The 18,582-nt window shown below is 33.6% G+C and overlaps 1 protein-coding gene across 1 annotated transcript; it reads right to left on the bottom strand.

The window, feature by feature from the left end:
• Positions 1-4,060: 4,060 nt before the first annotated feature.
• Positions 4,061-12,340, bottom strand: LOC114312011 (protein TRANSPORT INHIBITOR RESPONSE 1). Its single transcript, XM_028258167.2, has 5 exons — positions 12,003-12,340; positions 11,314-11,835; positions 7,958-8,450; positions 5,907-6,676; positions 4,061-5,025 (listed from the first exon to the last, which is right to left on the bottom strand). Exons 2-4 carry the CDS (start codon positions 11,805-11,807, stop codon positions 5,921-5,923), a joined length of 1,743 nt encoding a protein of 580 aa, XP_028113968.1. The 5' UTR covers positions 11,808-11,835; positions 12,003-12,340; the 3' UTR covers positions 4,061-5,025; positions 5,907-5,920.
• Positions 12,341-18,582: the final 6,242 nt, after the last annotated feature.

Below are 18,582 nucleotides of genomic sequence, written 5' to 3'. Positions count from 1 at the left end.
TTTCGATTTCAAGCGACACATGGTGTAGCAATACTGGATATCGGCAAGGGTAACCCTAGCATTTTCTTTCTTGGCTAGAGCGATTATACCATTGATAACTCGCTAAGAGTTGATAGCAAGTTGCATTAGGTTCAATTTGTAGTAGTGGAGGACTTCTCGAAAAAGGGTGTCAAGTGGAAACCTAAGTCCACACTCGATGAAAGCTACTACTAGGAAAGGCATGAGGTCCACGTCGGGCATAATGGAGTCCTCCTCGCCTGCCAACCTGAGGTGGACGTCGGTAGGGATGGAAAACTCCTGCCTAAAATACGCTAACTTAGTTGGGGTGTCTACCATTTGCTTTCACATACCCATGACGTCGGCTTAATTCGAGGAGTTGGATTTCAAAAGGAAGTGTTTTTGTAAAGGTCTGAGGGACCTCGGACAAAACCTAAATATATGCCGGGGTAAGGATGTTCGTGGATCAAAGGGGAATTCGGTTCAGTTTACCCTAAGATTCTTGAGTTCTACAACAAATCCCAGACCTAGGACTGGACAAACAAGGATTGAAGGCAAGAATCTGGAAAAATCACAAAAAACAAAAACAGGAATGTGATTCAGAATCAAGAACAGTGATGAATCGTCAAGAACACAGTGGTAAAGTTTGTGTAAGAGTGTGAGGCCAAAGACAGTGGCAAAAATCAACAGATATGTAAGCAGTATGAGTATTCAAGAAAGGATTGGGCAAAAACGGAATCACAAAGCAAACATGCTCAAACGCATGGTGGAAATCGAGGTACAGATTAAACGTTCAAAGACGTAAGCAAGTTCGCAAATATAACAGAGTTCGAAATGAATCAAGGATTAAAAACCAGGATGAACAATGGCTTACCGGAGAAAGTGAGGCCGATGTGAGGATCACTGAAGTCAGACGACGGTTGCAAAAGTGACGGAGCGGTGAAAGTCACGCCGGAGGAGGTGAACAGCGGTGGTAACAGATCTTGAAGAGTATGGAGCAATAGCGGATTTGGGAGAGGAAAGAGAAAAAGTTTGTGCGAGAATGAAGGGGCAGAAGTGAAGCGACGAAGAGAAGGGGAAAAGTTTTGTAAAAACTCGAAATGGCGGCATAAAGGCAATTAATGCACCTAAGATGGCGTACGTGTCAGACGACGCACGCAAAAAGCAACGTGACTTAGTGACGCGTAACAGACGCAGCCCAGAAGGAGAAGGACGCGTGACAAGAACGGTTGAGTTGTTATGCGTGACAGCTCATACGCGTGATGGAACTCTTGGAATTCTTGATTTAACGGAGCAGTACCTCGTCTTGGAGAATGATCTCGGCTGAGAAGCTTGAACAAACTTGGTTAATGGTTCTAAGGCATTGGTGAAAGCAGGCTATAGGTCTTGGATATATTGAGCCGACAAATTCAGACTTCGATAATAAAATGTTTAAACGAGCTTAACCGACGTGCAAGATGGAAGAAATGATATAGGTTCCATCACCTCAGGATGCCGAGGTGATAAAACTTAGGGGGCAGTTGTGGGGACATAAATTTTGAATGACAACACGTGGTCGAGGTGTCACCAAAGTGCCAGCCGAGGTGCCACGTGTCCTGGTCATGATGCCGAGGTTATCTGCGAGAATACCAGAATCCGAGATAAGCGGATAAGGGACAAGAGTCCTAGAATCAAAGAAGACTTCAGTTTGGGTAAAGATAAGACTCTTAGATAGTTTATCATAATCCTACTAGGAGTCCAAGATTAGCAGTAATCCTAAGTTCATTAGAGCTAGGCTTCTATTGGGACTAGAATTGTATTGGCTATAAAAGAGAGGCACCATCATGGGTCTAAGGTATGTTTTTTATGTTCTAAATAGTGAGTTAAGCACTTTTACTATCTTTGAAAGATAACTAACTTGATCGTCGGTGTACCCCCGGGTAGACGAACCACCGCTGGAATCTCTTCTTTTCTGTTGCAGGTCATCAGGTGTCATCTATTCTGTCAGTGCTCTCCAGTTGAATTACTAATTTAGCAATGTGGTCAGAAATCAACACCCACACAAATTACTCATTTTATTTATAAATCATTAATTCAATTAACAGTTTTTAATTGTGTTTGAAATATATTTCAATTAACAATTTTAGTAATTTTACTATCTCATAGGAGAGTAGTTAGAATTTTTTTTTTTTTTTTTTTGTTAATTCTATTAAATAAAATTTTTTGACAATAAGGTATTTATAATTTCCAAAATCACAAGAAACAATTCGTATTTTAAGCAAATCTCAAGGGGTGTGCTTGTAATTTACCCAATTTTGAAAATTATTTACATTGTTTGAAAATAAAACAATTGTGAAACATAATTTTATTTACCCATTTCAAATTTTTTGAAAAAAAAAAAACATAAATAATAAATATAAACGTTACCAAACATAAATGGCTAGATATGAAGTTCGTGTTTTGCCAAACCTTTTCTGTGAATTTTTGACAATCGGCTAACAGTAATGGGCCAATAGTCTGGCGGCAGTGGAATAAAAAAGAAAATATATATATATATCTTTAAAATAATAATATATCCTTATTATCAAACAATTTCATTAAGAATACCTTTATCACTAAAACAAAACAATCATGGGATCTAATGCTATACACACACACACAAAAAATTACAAATTTTCCTTCTATTTTATCTAACTATTTTTTTGTGCATGTTCTCTATTACTATTCTTTATTTTACCTATGTATTTAAAGAATCTATTAAGGCTCTCCAAATGTGTATAATCTCTTAAGGTGCTCCAAATATATATAACCTAAAAGAGTTTTGTTAAAATAACTATTAGAGTAACTAACTCATTAAAAAGAATAAAATAAAATAAATCTAATTATAAAAACCATCAGACCTCTTTTAAAAAATCCATGGATAGCATGGTATTTGACTACTTGTGAGATATCAATTATATTACCAAGTTATATATCACCATGTATAAATTTCATGCCAAGCAAAGGATTTAATCTAGAAAATTCAAGCATCTACCCACCAACTCACCTTTTAATATTGAAAAATGATATGTAAGTTTACTTTTTATACACATTTTATAGATATAATGGTGTGTAAGTCATATGATTAGTTGATGATTAGAGACAAATAAGAGACAGTTATTTTTAATATTCTAATTAATTGCCACATTACTCAACTTGAAAATTGAATCTAATTTTTAATCTTGGATAACAATATTCTTTAATATTTTACTAACATAGAAGCTACATACATAGGATAGGTAGTTACCACTTTGATTACATAATGAGAAATGTCAAGCAACATAAAAAGTACCCTTATATATGTTAGTTTAAAACTTTGAATACAATGCAAACCTAGATGGTGCTACATAAATTAAACATAGTAGTTAACACAAGCCTTGACCAATTGATGTGATGGACTGATAATAATGACGACTCCAAAAAGACTCTGCTATTCATCTAGTCTCCTCATTGGGCCCTTGCCTTTTGAATGGGTCCTTGAATTGCAAATTGTTATATGGGTCAAATGAATTGGACGTGGACAACCCTAAAATCATTCAAGTTGATAATTTTATATCTTTTTTAGTTGGTGCAATGCTTATGTCAATCTTCTTTTTCTTCTGCTTACCTTTGTATATACATGTATTTATATTTTATTGCCGAAAGCAACCTTCTTACCTCCATTGTGACTCAATTAATAATTTAGAGTATGAAATTATTTGTTCCTAAAAAGATATGTCCACCAACAATGAATTTAATTCACAATTTAATTTTTATTTTAATGATATAATTGCGAGTAATAAGATTCACTTTATTAAGTTAAAATATATACAAACCCATAATTTGGATTGAGGATACTCTCAAAAACTCGTTGTTCAAGTGTCTCAATTCATTCATAATTGTTTGATCACACTTCATCTCAAAAACTCAGAGATATCATGTAGGTATTTACTCAGGAGATGGATAAAAGTGAATTAACAACTTCAATATTCTATGCGAGCATTGAAGTAGCTATTGCAAGACAAAAAGCCAGATCAAACAAGCAAATACCAAAGCATGTTAAGTATTTTCAGCCATAGAAACCCAGAGGAAAAACTTAAATTCCTGATAATGCATTCGTGTATGAAAACAGAACATATAACCAATCAACTGCCCAAAAACAGCCACCACAAAACAGATTGAATGATAAATAGTCATACAAATGATAAACAACATTCCACATATTTTGAAGATAATGTAGTCTTTTATCTGTTATCCCAGCTTCATCTTGATGAACTCTAGGAACACCACTGATCGAAGAACACCACTGATCACGCTTCGATCTGGAGACCCATCATACTTGCAAATAAATCATTTGTTTCTGATGTTGACGCTCCCCTGGAAATTCTTCAACCGCACCACTTGACCATGATCTTATCCCTCCAGTTCATCGCCATTCGTATCTTGAACAACCATTTCAACTTGAAACTGCTTTTTCCTCTTTAATCTTGTTCACTCCTTTTCACAATGGCAGAACACAAAGCGATCATTGACATGTGACATCTTCAAATAATGCAACCAAAAGGACCTCCCTCGCCAACAAAGGTTCTTGATGCCTTCCATCATCAGAGACGCCACTTATTCAAGTCCACATCATGAAATAATTTGAGCTACTCTTTGACTTGTGTGTACAACTTCAAATTGGAATTCACCTCGGCTTCACATGGGCAAGTATTTCATGCAAGATCTTAACTGCCTGCTTTGGAAATTGCAGGTTTAGGTTTTGCTTTTCAGGAATGCAGTTAATCCAGCAGCCAAGGCGCAAACTTGTCTCAGCCCGGAGACTGCGAAGGTATAAGCTTTCTTTCTTTCATCTCTCTTGCTTCCTTATTTATTTCCCTTGGATCAGCATGTAAAGAAGAGCAAGCAGCAGTTGAAAGACAAGTTTCAGTTTCACAGACACTTTTTTTTTCCCCCACCTTTAATTTCTGTTCAATTGTTCGAATCACAACCCAAATCTAAATGGGGTGGGTCCACTGTCGACTACATAATCTGCAAAGGCCAAACATATGCAAGTATTATGTAATTGTATACCGGGGTAACAATAATAGACAATGGCATAGAAAGCCTGAGAGGCTGAGAACCACACAAATTTTGAGGTCCTCTAAGTAGATTGCAGGCAAGCCGAAATTCTAAAACCATAATACCATTTTTTTTTTTGTTTTTTAATCAGCAAAACCATAATACCATTTGATACAATGTCTGAAAGTACAATCAAACATGACAACAGCAAGCAAGCACGTCTCAGATTATCAGGAAGATATGGAAAGTTAACATAGGGATTTAAGAAAAAGGAATCTCGAATCTCAAATACTATTTTGGGGAAAACAAAAGCAGATCATTACGAATTACACTACACCAATTAAGGAGTAGGGTCTATTACACCACAGCAGAATGTGAGTCTCTGCATCTGTATATGCAAATTAACAAGCTCATAGAATTAGATGAACAGAATGATAGCTAAACAATTATTGCATATGTGCCGCAGAGTACTAAGTAACACAGTGATATTTCTATCATATATGCACACTGCCCACGTAACAAGACAAGATAAAACGTGACCTATATTGCACATGAATTTGGAGCCATAAATGGGTTCAACAATGGCAAGTGTGCTACCTGCATACACAAGAGTTTGCACAGGGCATCAATGCAAGAAGTTGCCTCAAAAAGAAAAATTCACCCATTACGTGAGACAAGTCAATGTTCTTAAAGACACACCTACTAACTTATGCCACGTTTTCTCTAATCAATTGCTGGATTTATATGCACAAGTCGCAATCACACCCATATGTGCATGTGTTTGAGAGAGAGAGACAGACACAGACAGAGACAGAGACTGAGACTGAGACCAAGACCAAGAAAGAACTCACCAAGATATGAAACTTTAGAGAGTGAGAACAAAAGGTGGAGCATCCCTTCTTGGCCCTGCTACAGAACGGTAGACATAAACTTTATCAGCCTGGCTGTCATCACTCTCATCATCTTTCATTACCTCAACATTTAACCTCGGCATCTCATTTGCCAGTAATCTACACCCATTCATAGTCACCTTGCACGCTGACATCCAGAGAGACCGCATTGATTCATACTTCTTCAAACCCGAAAGAAGAGCTCCATTCCCAAATGGACTGTCTCTTATCTCAAGCTTCCTGAGCTTCGGACAACCTCGTAGAACACTTTGCATCCCCCAATCACTGTTGCCAGCAAAAGCCACCGAAAGGGTCTCTAGGTTTTTCGCATACTTCCCAATATACTCAAATGTCAAGTCAGTTAAGAGGCCTGAAACAGCAAGCCTCTGAAGCTTAGTACAAGTCTTTACCACTGCACCAAAAGCCTCGTCCATAGGTTCGTTGGTGAGGTAATCTGGCTGGTGTGGGTTCATTATACAGAGTCGGAAGTGGGTGAAATCTGGGCAGTTCTGAACTATGGTGACCACGGCAGCATTAGTCATCTGCTGGCAAAAGTAGAGGACATAGTGGAGTTTGCGACAACCATGAGACACGGCAATAAAACCCGACTCAGTCACACCATGGTGCATGTCCTCGTCATAGGGATTTGCAGGGAAGACACGGAGTTCCTCAAGCAAGGGGCAGCTGGACCCAACAGCTTCCAGCCCCTTGTCTTCTACTGTGTCCAGAACCTGTAGCAAAAATGAGTTTCACTATTAGAACCACCGAACATCATAATTTTGCAGAGGACACAAAATCCTCATTTAATCTTGCTTGGAATATATTAGATCGGCACATTTTGGTGGCGTTTGCTGACGTTTACAGTTTTTTGCTTTTTGTTTATAAAAAATATTAAACACGTTTATTTATTTATTTTTTTTGTATATATAAATAAAAGTAAAAAACATGTTTGGTGCACGCATGTTTTTAAGAATTTTGTTTTGAAAATAAGAGACCCAATATGAGGTTGTGATTGAAGTTGGTTGTTGACGGTTGGTGATGGTGACCCCTGGAGGTAGTGAACGGAGTTGTGACTGAAGGTGGTTGCTAATAAAAGGTGGTGGCTGAAGGTAGTTGACGATGGTCGGATGTGGTTGGTGGCACTAAAGGTGGTGGCCGAAGGTGATTGCCGAAGGAGGCAACAGGCGATGGTGGCTGGAGGTGGTGGTAACCGGATGTGGTAGCTGGCTATGTTAAATAGACTCTTCAAAATAAATCAAATATCCTGTCACACACTCGACACTTGGACAAGGGTATGGGTCTGATATGTACATCGGACACTTCTTATATATTTGCATTTAACACTATCATTATCATTATATGTATAATATCATATTTGGATAATAAGATGGCAGAATACAATCTCCTATGTACAGGATGCATCTGGTTTTCACTGTCCAACATAAAGGCAAAGGCTCTACCCCAGCAATGCAGAACCTGAAACACAATGCTACCACAGTTGTATGGAATATTTCACTACATTGTTAAGGATAGACTCACCATTAACTGTAGTATCAATGTAAAAAGACTCCACAAGGTTAAAGCATGAAAGAAAAATACTCTGCCATGAAGACATGATATGGCCAAAACCACCAAATGGAAGATCACCAAGGAAACTGATGACAAAAACAACTAGAGTAATGCTACGCATCATAAAATAAATATAATGAAAAGTTTCATAAAACTAATCTAAGGGTGATTGCATAACATACAATAAAACATTACAAACTAATCCAAGGGTAGAGAATCTTCATGAAGCTTTTTCATGATATTTCTTTCATGACACCTAGCATTATTGAAACAACTATGGAAATGTCGATATTTGTTTGGTAAGACAATGAATAAAGGGTCTACAACTCCCATTTCTGCCTCATGATCTTTACAATATCCCATGATGCACTAACCCAAAATTTAAAGAATAGTCTTTCGTGAAAGGAATTGCAAGAAATAGGTGGGAAGTAGAAGCTCATTACCCAGAGACGTCTTAGATTTGGGCAGTAAGCAAGAAGCTTGGCAAGTTCACCACTTCGAAGAGTTGAATAACTCAAATTCAAGAATGCCAGACTCGCACAAGCTGGGTAAAGAACAGGAAGATAAAGGGCTGTAGCTTCCCATAAACCTGATAGGGTGTGCAGATTTTTGCAGTTGCTGAATGCACTTTCAAGCTCTACATACTGGCGCGGTGCAAGTTCTTGTTGAAAGTTTCCAGTACCAAGCTCCATCAACTGAGGAGCCCGTACAAGTAGCCTCTGTAATTGTTTCAAGTTGACATTCTTATTGACCTTCAAAACACTTAATGACTTGCACCTAGCAACAAGTCTCTCAAGGGCATCAAAACTGACATCACTGTGCAGGCTGGAGAAGTTCAGTACTTCTAATGATGTGAAGCTTTCAGGAAAGCAACTTAACCAACCTCCACCATTATCCTCCATGCCATTCTCCTGTATGTCAAGTTCAGTCAAGTTCCTGCAAGCCAAATTGGAATTTAGACACCTTTCTTCTAAGAGCAAAGTCTCATGAAACAAACCTACAGTATGGCAACCTAAGAAGCATGAACATGGACCGCACTAACATGAAAATTTTCAAAAAATGTAAGACATGACATATGAAAAACAAGTACAAAATATATAATTTTAAATATTTACTATGTCATACATAAGGATAAATAGTTATTATATGCCCTGTTATTAGAATCATACGATTCACGATTCGATTCGATTCGATTCAATGGATAATTGATACGAACAGGTTGTGTGAATCGCAAATAGTTGTGAATCGTTGAACCGAATCGGTGACTTGTGAATTGATTTGATTGATGTTTGGCTCTTTTTTTTTTCTTTTTTTTTTTTGTGGAAAAGGATTCACACTACCTTTTTAAGGTATTTAGGATTACTATATGCCATCTTTTGACTTTCTCCCTCCCTATTTACTCTCAAATAATAAAACCTTAGAAGAAAAAGAAAAAAAATTAAACTCTCTCTCTACAATATTTTAAGCTTACATATTCAATTTTATCTAAGCGCTTGCATTTACCAAATGAATTTTTTTAAGGTATCAAGTGAGATTTTGAAAAGGTTTGGAGATTTCGGTTTCTTAACGTTGTAAAAGTCAAAAACATTGTTGTTGTGTTATTGTTGGAATTGAGAGTTTGTCTTTAAGAATGATTGATAAGAAATAGCATCTAAAAGGGAAAAGGTAAAGTGGTGAATATGGGAACCCATGTTAACTTTTTACATATTAAACCACATGATCATTATTCAAGACAATATTTTCGTTGATTTAAAGTCCAAATATTTTATATTTATTAAATATATTTAATATCAAAGTGTCTAGATATATTTTTCTTTGTAATTTAGAAAAAGTAACCGAATCTTTACAATTCATGATTCAATTCGATTCGCAATTCAATACAAGATCATTTCGATTCACGATTCAAATCCTGACTTGACAACTATGATTATATATCATATATATATATGAATATTTAAATCAACTATAATAGTTTTTGAAGTCTAAATAAGGAGAACAAATATAAATTTACATTGTTTCTATTTTATTATTGAATTCCAAATTATTTTATTCAAACTGATAATGTGTTCCACGTGTGTCAAGTATAGGGAAGTGTCCTACAAGTGTCATTGCGGACACGCACGTTACCTTACCTTCTTAGACGTGTCATGGCAACAATGAGTGCAAAACTAGCCACTACTGAATCACCAAAATAAGAATCTAAAGACACATGATTGGTTACTAGGATCTATAAGACAAACACAACAAATTCGCTGAATATTTTGTATAGGTTATATGAAACTTCTATTTATTTTGACCTATTGGATGTTCAGATTCAGTGACAGAGAACTTATGATTGGTCAAGTGAAAAAATGATTCAGAAGATTAATTAAACAAGAACGGTCAAACCAAAGGCCTTGGTTGCTACCTGCACATCACGTAGACCACAAGCAGCCTATAAATTGTCAAAACATTTGGATGAAAATATTTCGTGTAAAAAAATCAGGAAGCATAGGCGGAAATAGCATATGCTTGTCAATGATCAAGTGAGTTTGTGCTTGAGAATCACACAAGTTGCACCATACCATTATATTACCTGAGGGATGAATTCAGGAAAGTCAACAATAGCAAAGACTGCTGGATTCTTAGAATCTCAATTAATGGCCAGCTTTTGTGAACCAAATAAAAATAAAACCGCATTGGGTTCCATCCAGATGATTCTCAAGCTGTCAACCATGGTGTACCATATCAAAGAAATTTTATTTTTAAAAAATATGTAAAGAGGAAAAAAGTAAATAAAGTGCCTTTTTTTTTTCTTTTTTTTTTTTTTGGAACAACGAATATGAAGTGTTAATGGCCATAAGAAGGCCACTGAAGTTTCTGAACAATTGACCAAAAGGTAATTAACAATTCATGACATTAATTCTAGTGAGAAATAGGCGACAAATCTGAGGCATTCCTTAAACTATACACTCATAAGATTTATTATGTAACCTAATATATTTATTCGGATAATCAACCATGCAGTTGTCTTCCTTCTATACTTTATTAGGGCAAAAAAAGAAGCAATAGGCCAAAACATCCCGGGAATACCTTTGCGGAAAGAATCTGGGATTTTAAGATGTACATGACAAAAGAAAAAGTGTAAAATATTGCAATCCAGCCAATCTCATCTGTTCATGAACAATGCTAGTTTTCAAGATTTGCTAACCCAAAACAATGGTTATTTTTAGAATTTTCACAACTAAGATGAATTCTTTGGCAACTATAAACAAAACCACTACAAGATTCCACTACATGAAAAAATATCATAGGCCTCTCAAGGAAAGGAACAAATGGGTAGTTCTCTCAAATTACTCTGTATGGGAAAGAATTTTATGATTTGGTGTTTCTTACCCGTTGAAAATGGGGATATTTGTGCAAAGTATGATATCAAAAACAGAGGCATCCATTAAAATTAACAGGTCAAAAGTCACATCAAGAAAGCAACAGAAAAAAAGTCAGAAAAAATAAAGAAAAAACATAAAGAAGAAGCACTTCATCAATTTCCACTAAAGCTTCTGCTTTTTTACAGTAAAAACAAGAAAACAAAACCCATATATCTCTCTACCTTATCCCAAAACATAATTCGTTCATTTCTATTTCTCACCTACATCCAACTTTATCATATATGCAATTTCTTCTCCTCATAATATTTTCAGATCTCAAAATCCAAACAAACCCATGTTAAAAAAACTGAATTTTTTTCATAATCCAAAATCAACATTAATTAATTCATTCAAGATACAAAAAATGAAAAAAATAAACAGGAATTGCTTACTTGCAACGAGTGGCAATAGCTGAGAGGCCAGTAGTGCTAAACCCATCACAGCTCAAAAGAGAAAGAGCTTTGAAATTAGGGAACCTAGTCGCCAAGAACTCCAAGCTCTCATCGGTCACAGTCATCCTCTTCAACCTCAATTCCTCCAAAAACGGGTACGAATCAGCGAAAACAACGAGCCATTGATGAATATCAGCTCCCCAATTCTCAGGAACCAGATTGAAATCCGAAAACCTAGGTTTCCCTTTTAGGGTTACGCTTCGAATCTTGGGGAATCTACGAGCGACGATCTCAGGAGAGACAGAGTAACAGTTGCCGATGAATACGTGGGTTCGAGTCCATCGCTCGGCGTTGTACCAGTCTCTGCAGACGAGAGAGACTGAGCTTCGATCTTTGTGGGACTTCAAAAGAGAGAGAACTCCTTCGAGAACTTCGTCTGGAAATGGCGAAAAACGAGTCGACTCGGACGAGTCCTTCATCCTCTTCGGATCCATATCAACTCAAAGCTCTTCGACTCAAAATCTACATTCAAACATAGACATAGTTTAAACACAGATTTGCCATTAGAGCTCAAAAAACTTTTTTTTACCAAATCAAACTCCAATCTGCTGTAATGGGTTTATTTTTCTATGTGAAACCAAAAAAAAAAATATATATATATATAGATATGTACATGTATGAATTTATACCTATAGCTGAAAGGAGAGAGATCTGCCATGAAAGAAGCTAAAGTAAGCTCAACAAGACATCTATATATATAGATATAATTGCATATATATATTGGGTTATAGAGTGTTTACAGTCATGTATGAAACTGAGACAGAAAGCTCTCCGCTCTCTCTCTCTCTCTCTCTCTCTCTAAAGTTTCACTCTTTTTCTCTCTCTATATATCTTTTTCTGCTCTCTCTCTCTCTCTCTCTCTCTCTCTAAAGCTCTCTCTTTCTCTCTCTTTTTCTCTCTCTCTTTAGCTAAAGTTTCTCTCTATATATCTGTACAGGGAGACGAGAAAAAAGACGAAGAGCTAAAGGCCCCGTTTGTTTTGGGTTATAGCAAGGGGATTAGGATTACTAGTACCTTGGGATTAGTATATGGGGTGTTTGTTTTGAGAGATAGCCTAGGGACTATTAATACCTTGGGACTAACTAATACCTTGGTATTACTAATACCTTGTTTGTTTTGAGAGATAGGGAGGGTACTACTAATACCTTGGTATTACTAATACCCTTGGGGAGGGGATTCATAGTGAGGAGGTAGAGATGGTATTAGAAAAATAGTGAGGGGATTAGAAATTTTTTTATTTTTTTTATTTTTTATATATTGGAAATTTTTTTAAAAATATAATTTTTAATTTTTTATATTTTTTTATTTGTTTTATTATTTTATATAAAAATAATTTAACAATTCCTCACTACTAATCCCCTCACTATGAATCCCCTCACTACTAATCCCCTCACTATCAATCCCTTCACTAACAATCCCCTCATTATTAATCCCCTCACTATCAATCCCCTTCATTCTATCTCTGAAAACAAACAACCCTCACTAACAATCCCCTCACTATTAATCCCCTCACTATCAATCCCCTCCATTTCATCTCTGAAAACAAACGGGGCCAAAGAGATAGAAAGCCCTTGCGTATTATAGCAAAGAAAAATGATTGAGAGGTTGCTTCGTTTGGAAAACGGGTTAATTTTTTTGACTTTTTAATTTTTTTTTTTATTATTTTAGTTTGAGCTAAAAAATTTGATTTGGAAAAGATTTTTTAATTTTTTTTGTAAGAGAAGAGTGTAATGATTATGTATTAAATATGATGTTTTATTTATTGTGACTAAAATAATTTATTTTATCTTTTGTGACTAAAATAACTACAAATCATCTCTTCAAACCTAACCAAAGTAGCTCTAGTGAGTTTGAATGGGAGAGAATAATTTTGGTTTAATTTTTTATTTTTTACCATATTATTAGAATTTAATTAAAGTTTTAAAATTATAGGGATATATCATTATTCTTATAGTATAAAAAAAAAAGAAAAAAAAAAGCAAGGAATTGATGAAAAATGAATATTTACAAAGATGTTTAAAAGGTAATTAAAAATAAATAAAGTTTGGCAGTTGCCATAAAATAAATTTTTAATTTTTAATTTTATTAGTATTTTAAATTTTAAATTTAAATTATTTATCTATTTTTGTTAAGTAAAATTAATTGAAAATATAATATTTTAATTATTAGACTCAACAAAAAATGTATTTTAAATATTTTATCAACAATGATTCATACTACTAAAAAAAATTATTAATAGCACTAATGTATTGAAAATGTCAAAAAAAAAAAAAAAAACAACGCATTGGCAGTGGGTGGGGCTCACTGCCACATTATTAGTGGTGCTATTAGAGCACCACTTTTAATGCTCTCAACTATTTTTCAAATTTTATATGCATTTATATTGAGTTTAAAATTTAAAAAATATTTAAGAGCACTAAAAATAGAACTTTATTTATGTGGCATTGAGCCTCACTCATGAATAATTTGATATATGTATCTTTTTTTTTTTTAGTACTCCATGCCACATCATTAGTACCATGGTTAGAGCTCCAAATTTAAACCTATAAATCATTGCTCTTAAAAATTGCAATATCTTTTTTTTGTCATTTTTACTCAATAAAAATAGGCTAATGATTTAGATTAAAAATAAATTAATAAAATTTAAATTTTATTTTGTTATAAGTATGGGAGTTTTTTTTTTATAATTATCCAAGATTTAATAATAGTGGGTGTGATTTGAGAAGAAAATTAAAAGAAATGATAAATTATACTCTTTAAAATTTGTTTAAAATACGAATTGTCTCATATAATTCAATTCTAAAAATTACATCTCATCTCTTAAAATTTCTAATTTCATAACAAATAACTCATTTTATTAATAAATCATTAAATCAATTAATAATTTTTAATGATATTAAAAATTTATTCTAATTAATAATTCAAGTAATTTTATTATTATATAAAAGAGGAGTTAAAAAATTTATTTTTTTAATTAATTTTCTTAAATAAAAAATTTTGATAAAAAAGTATTTATAATTTTTTAAATTATAAGGAGCAAGTATTTTACGTAAATATCAGGGATTCATTCGTAATTTACCAGAAAAGAAAAAAGAAAAAAACCGACGATGACAGATATGGCAAGAGAATACCTAACCTCAACAGTGATGTGAATTGCGTATACCCTCTGAAATTCTGCCACGTATCCCGAGTCACATGGGTTGAAGCCGTCGATGGTGCGCTCTGCGCGTATGGCGCATGTTAGACGAGATTCCCATGCTCCGTTTGTCGAGTAAGGTCTCCTTCACCTTTAAAAGCCAGTTTATTGATTTGTTAATATTTTTTACGTCACATTATTTTTTTATTTTTTATATATTTAAAAATAATAATTATTATAAATTAAAAAATTAATTCTTAACCTATTTCTTAATATAAGTTTAAAACAGATAAAATAAAAACAGCATTTTTTTCTTTTTGATTGGGAGAATAAACATGGGCTTTTTAATTAAAATGTAAGATGTTCTAAAACACATAAAAATGTAAGTGAAAAACTAAGGTCACATTTTTTTTTCAATTTAAAATCAGATTAGAAGGTGTTATTAGATAGTGATGGGTCCGATTTCAAGCTTATATTGATAATTTAAATTGTTAATGTGTACAGTTTGTTAAGTATTATGTTAATCAATTACCAATAATTATTTGATCAATTTGTATTTATTTGAACGAAAATTATGATGTTGCTTTTTTCTAATCTCATTATATATTTAATTAACATAAATATAATGTACTCTAAAAAAATATTTAAAAAAAGCTTCTAAAATATAAATTTGCATTTGGTGTGGTGTGACTTTCATATTTTTTTTATTTATATATATTAAAAAAATTCGATTTACACATTTAACTTCTTTCTTTCTTTTTTTTTTTTTCTTTTTTTAAAGAAACCAAACCATTGGGTCATGTGAGGAATCACGTGATGCCCTCCTCAACGGCGAGAGTTGGCTCTGTTGGCACTAATAAAAATTTAAAAATCATCTTCAATTCTTACAGCTAATCATCTCGAATCTCTATATTATTTTAAGAAAATAAAATACAATAAAAAAAAATATTATCAAAAATTAACATTAACATGAACAGTCGTTATAATAAGATGCTTTGATTTATTAATCAAACAAATAGGTTATCAAGAAACAGCTATCAATCCATTTTTTATTTGAGTTCATGCTCTAATGGCACAATTGAACCATTAATAGTGAAGTGTAATATTTAAATAAATTCAACTTAATTGTTTTTTCAAATCAAACTTATTTTTAGACGAAGATATTAATAAAATAAATAAATTAGATCTGTAATCTCGGTGCAAAAAGGGATTTCAAATTAGGTTTGTTTGGATCTTAGATTTATGGGGGAAAACATTGTTCGCTTTTCTTTACTTAAATTTTATTTTTTGTCCACTATTCTTTTTAAATTAAAGATCTAAACACAAATGTAAAAGTAATTTTCTTTGAATTCTGTCAATAATCACTCTACATTTATTTATGAAACTCGTGTCTCAAATTTTCATTTGAATATCACCTTCTTAGTGAAAAAGTATTTTTAACATTATGAGTTGTAAATTTTCTCAATTACTTTTTACCAAATTATGCAAATGAGATAGGTTTTAATTAATGATTATTTGGTATAATTTGGTTGTCAAATTTTAATTTAGTAAGCTAGTGGTTCCAAATTGTATTTGGATTTTAAATTTATGAAAAGAAACAAGAAGAAAATGAACTAAAAATAAATAAACTTTTATTTTTCGCTTTTTTGGTTGAATCAGAAAAAATGAAATGAAAATAAATATTTTTTTTATTTACACAAAAAATAAATGTGTATGCAGTGAGGGTTGTCATTTTTTTCTTTTTATTCCCAAATTCAAAATCCAAATGTTTCAGAATTAAAGTATGCTCCCACTTTGAGTAAGGCTCATTCAATAAAGATAAAGATATTTTGTTGAAGAGTTGGATTTCCCCTGGTCTATATTGTTTGGGTTAGTGGAAATTATTACAATTCTATTTTAATTATCTGAATAGTTTATTTTGTTGGATTGTTTGTATATATTATTTTTAAAAAAAATTAAGTCAATTCGATATTTATAACTTATTTAATTTATGGTATTTATTACTAAAAAATAGATGAATTATTTTTAAAAATACACTTGTCATTCATTTTTTTAAAGATAAATGTGACAAATTTAATAAATTACAATTATTAAATCGATCTAATTTTTTTATATATATAATAAACACAAAAAATTCAATAAAAAGAACAATTCAAATTATTAAAACCTGACTAGACAATACCCTCCAATCTAGATCGTAGATTGGAGGGACTCTAAGTCTTTTTGATAAATTATGTTTTAGAACCTGTTAAAAAATACTATTGTATAAAAGTAGGTGTGATAAAATAAGGGGATTTTTTTTTCTTTAAGATCCCTGATATTAAGATTTTATAATATAAAATACATTTAATTTTTTCATAATGTCTAAAGTCTCTCAAAATTGATTCAGAGAAATTTCAATCTAGAGAAATTCTAGACTTCTCAAAGAATTTCTTTGAGTTCAAACCAGAAAAAATTGAAATTTCTCTGAATTCAAACTAGAGAAATCCAAAGAAAATTGAACAACACAGAGAAAATCAAACAGGGCAGAAAAAATTATCCAGAGAAAACTGAAATTTCTCTAAATTTAAATTAGAGAAATTCAGAGAAAATTGAACAACACAAGGAAAATTAAACAGGGCAAATAAAATTACTCAGAGAAAATTGATCAGAACAAAATACTAACAAGTCGGAGACCGTAAATCGCCATGACACACACACTGAACCGTATCTTGAGTTCTTGCTAATTTTTTAACTAAAACCCTCTTATCTCTCTCTCTTTCTCTCTCTCTCTCTCACGTGCGCACACACACGCATGCCTCAATCGACATGCCTGTTGAATGCTCAGAAACTGAAGATACGTTCCCTTCTCTCTCTCTCTCTCTCTCTCTCTCTCTCTCTCTCTCCGTGATCGTCACAATTTAGACGATTTTGATCATTTTTGTCACATGTTAGATATAAAGAAAACAGAGAGAAATAGGGGGTTTGGTTGATCTCAGATCTGAGGCGATGATGGAGATGCCGCCGGCAGCAATGGGGGATGCTAGTGGTGGTTGGAGAGGAGAGAAGAGGAGGAGACGATGATGGAGACGGCAATGGCGATGGCGATGGCGATCAGGATCTGAGGCAATGGTGGTGGAAGCGATCTGAGGCGATAATGAACACAGTGGTGGCGATAAAAAGTCAAAGATAAGAGAAGAGGAGAAAAGAGATAAATCTAGAGAATGAGAGAGACAGATTTAGGGTTTTGAACTGGTAGATGGAGATAAATTTGGTAGAGATCGACGGGAAGGCAAAGGCGATCTCATCATTGAGATTGACGAGAGAGAGAGAGAGAGAGAGAGAAGAGCAGCGAGGAAAAAGAAGAAAGGAGGCATGAGTCTGACAGAAAGAAGAGAGAGTGAGAGATGTGAGGGTTTGAAACCGTAAGATATATCAATTTTTTTTGTGATACATGGGTGTGGGGTTGAGGGACCTTAGACATCATAAAATAACATTGTGAATCTCTTCCATTACTAAAAATGAGAGAGAGACCTTAGACTAATTTTCTCATAAAATAATGTATAATCTTCCCATCTAAAAAAAGATATATTTAATGTATAATCATTTTAGGGAGATTTACCAATAAATCCTAAAATGTAAACTTATGAACCAATTGGTCCCATTTTTATTCTAGTAAACCGTTTAGTCCCATTTAATTGTGAGGGACGTAATTACCCTCATCTAACCGTTGCTCACAGATACACACACACAGATACATACACACACAGATACATATACACACACGCACAGATACACGCACAGATACACACACACACACACAGATACATACACACACAGATACATATACACACACACACAGATACACACACAGATACACACGCACACACACAGATACATACACACACAGATACATATACACACACACGCACACAGATACATACACACACAAATACATATACACACACACAGATACACACACACACACAGATACATATACACACAGATACATATATACACACACACACACAGATACATATACACACAGATACATATATACACACACACACACAGATACACACATAGATACACAC

Source organism: Camellia sinensis, chromosome 9, assembly GCF_055761805.1.
Source record: "Camellia sinensis isolate YWXY chromosome 9, ASM5576180v1, whole genome shotgun sequence".
Lineage (NCBI taxonomy): Eukaryota > Viridiplantae > Streptophyta > Magnoliopsida > Ericales > Theaceae > Camellia > Camellia sinensis.
Note: the sequence above shows the minus strand (reverse complement) of the source record. Positions and strands in the feature narration are given on the sequence as shown.

Excerpts from the sequence above, each read along its gene's own strand:
- LOC114312011 (XM_028258167.2), bottom strand. The coding sequence starts at position 11,807 with ATGGATCCGAAGAGGATGAAGGACTCGTCCGAGTCGACTCGTTTTTCG. Across the intron at positions 8,451-11,313 it reads GCTATTGCCACTCGTTGCAA|GAACTTGACTGAACTTGACA; the intron begins GTAAGCAATTCC and ends TTTGGCTTGCAG. Across the intron at positions 6,677-7,957 it reads CAAATCTAAGACGTCTCTGG|GTTCTGGACACAGTAGAAGA; the intron begins GTAATGAGCTTC and ends TTTTTGCTACAG.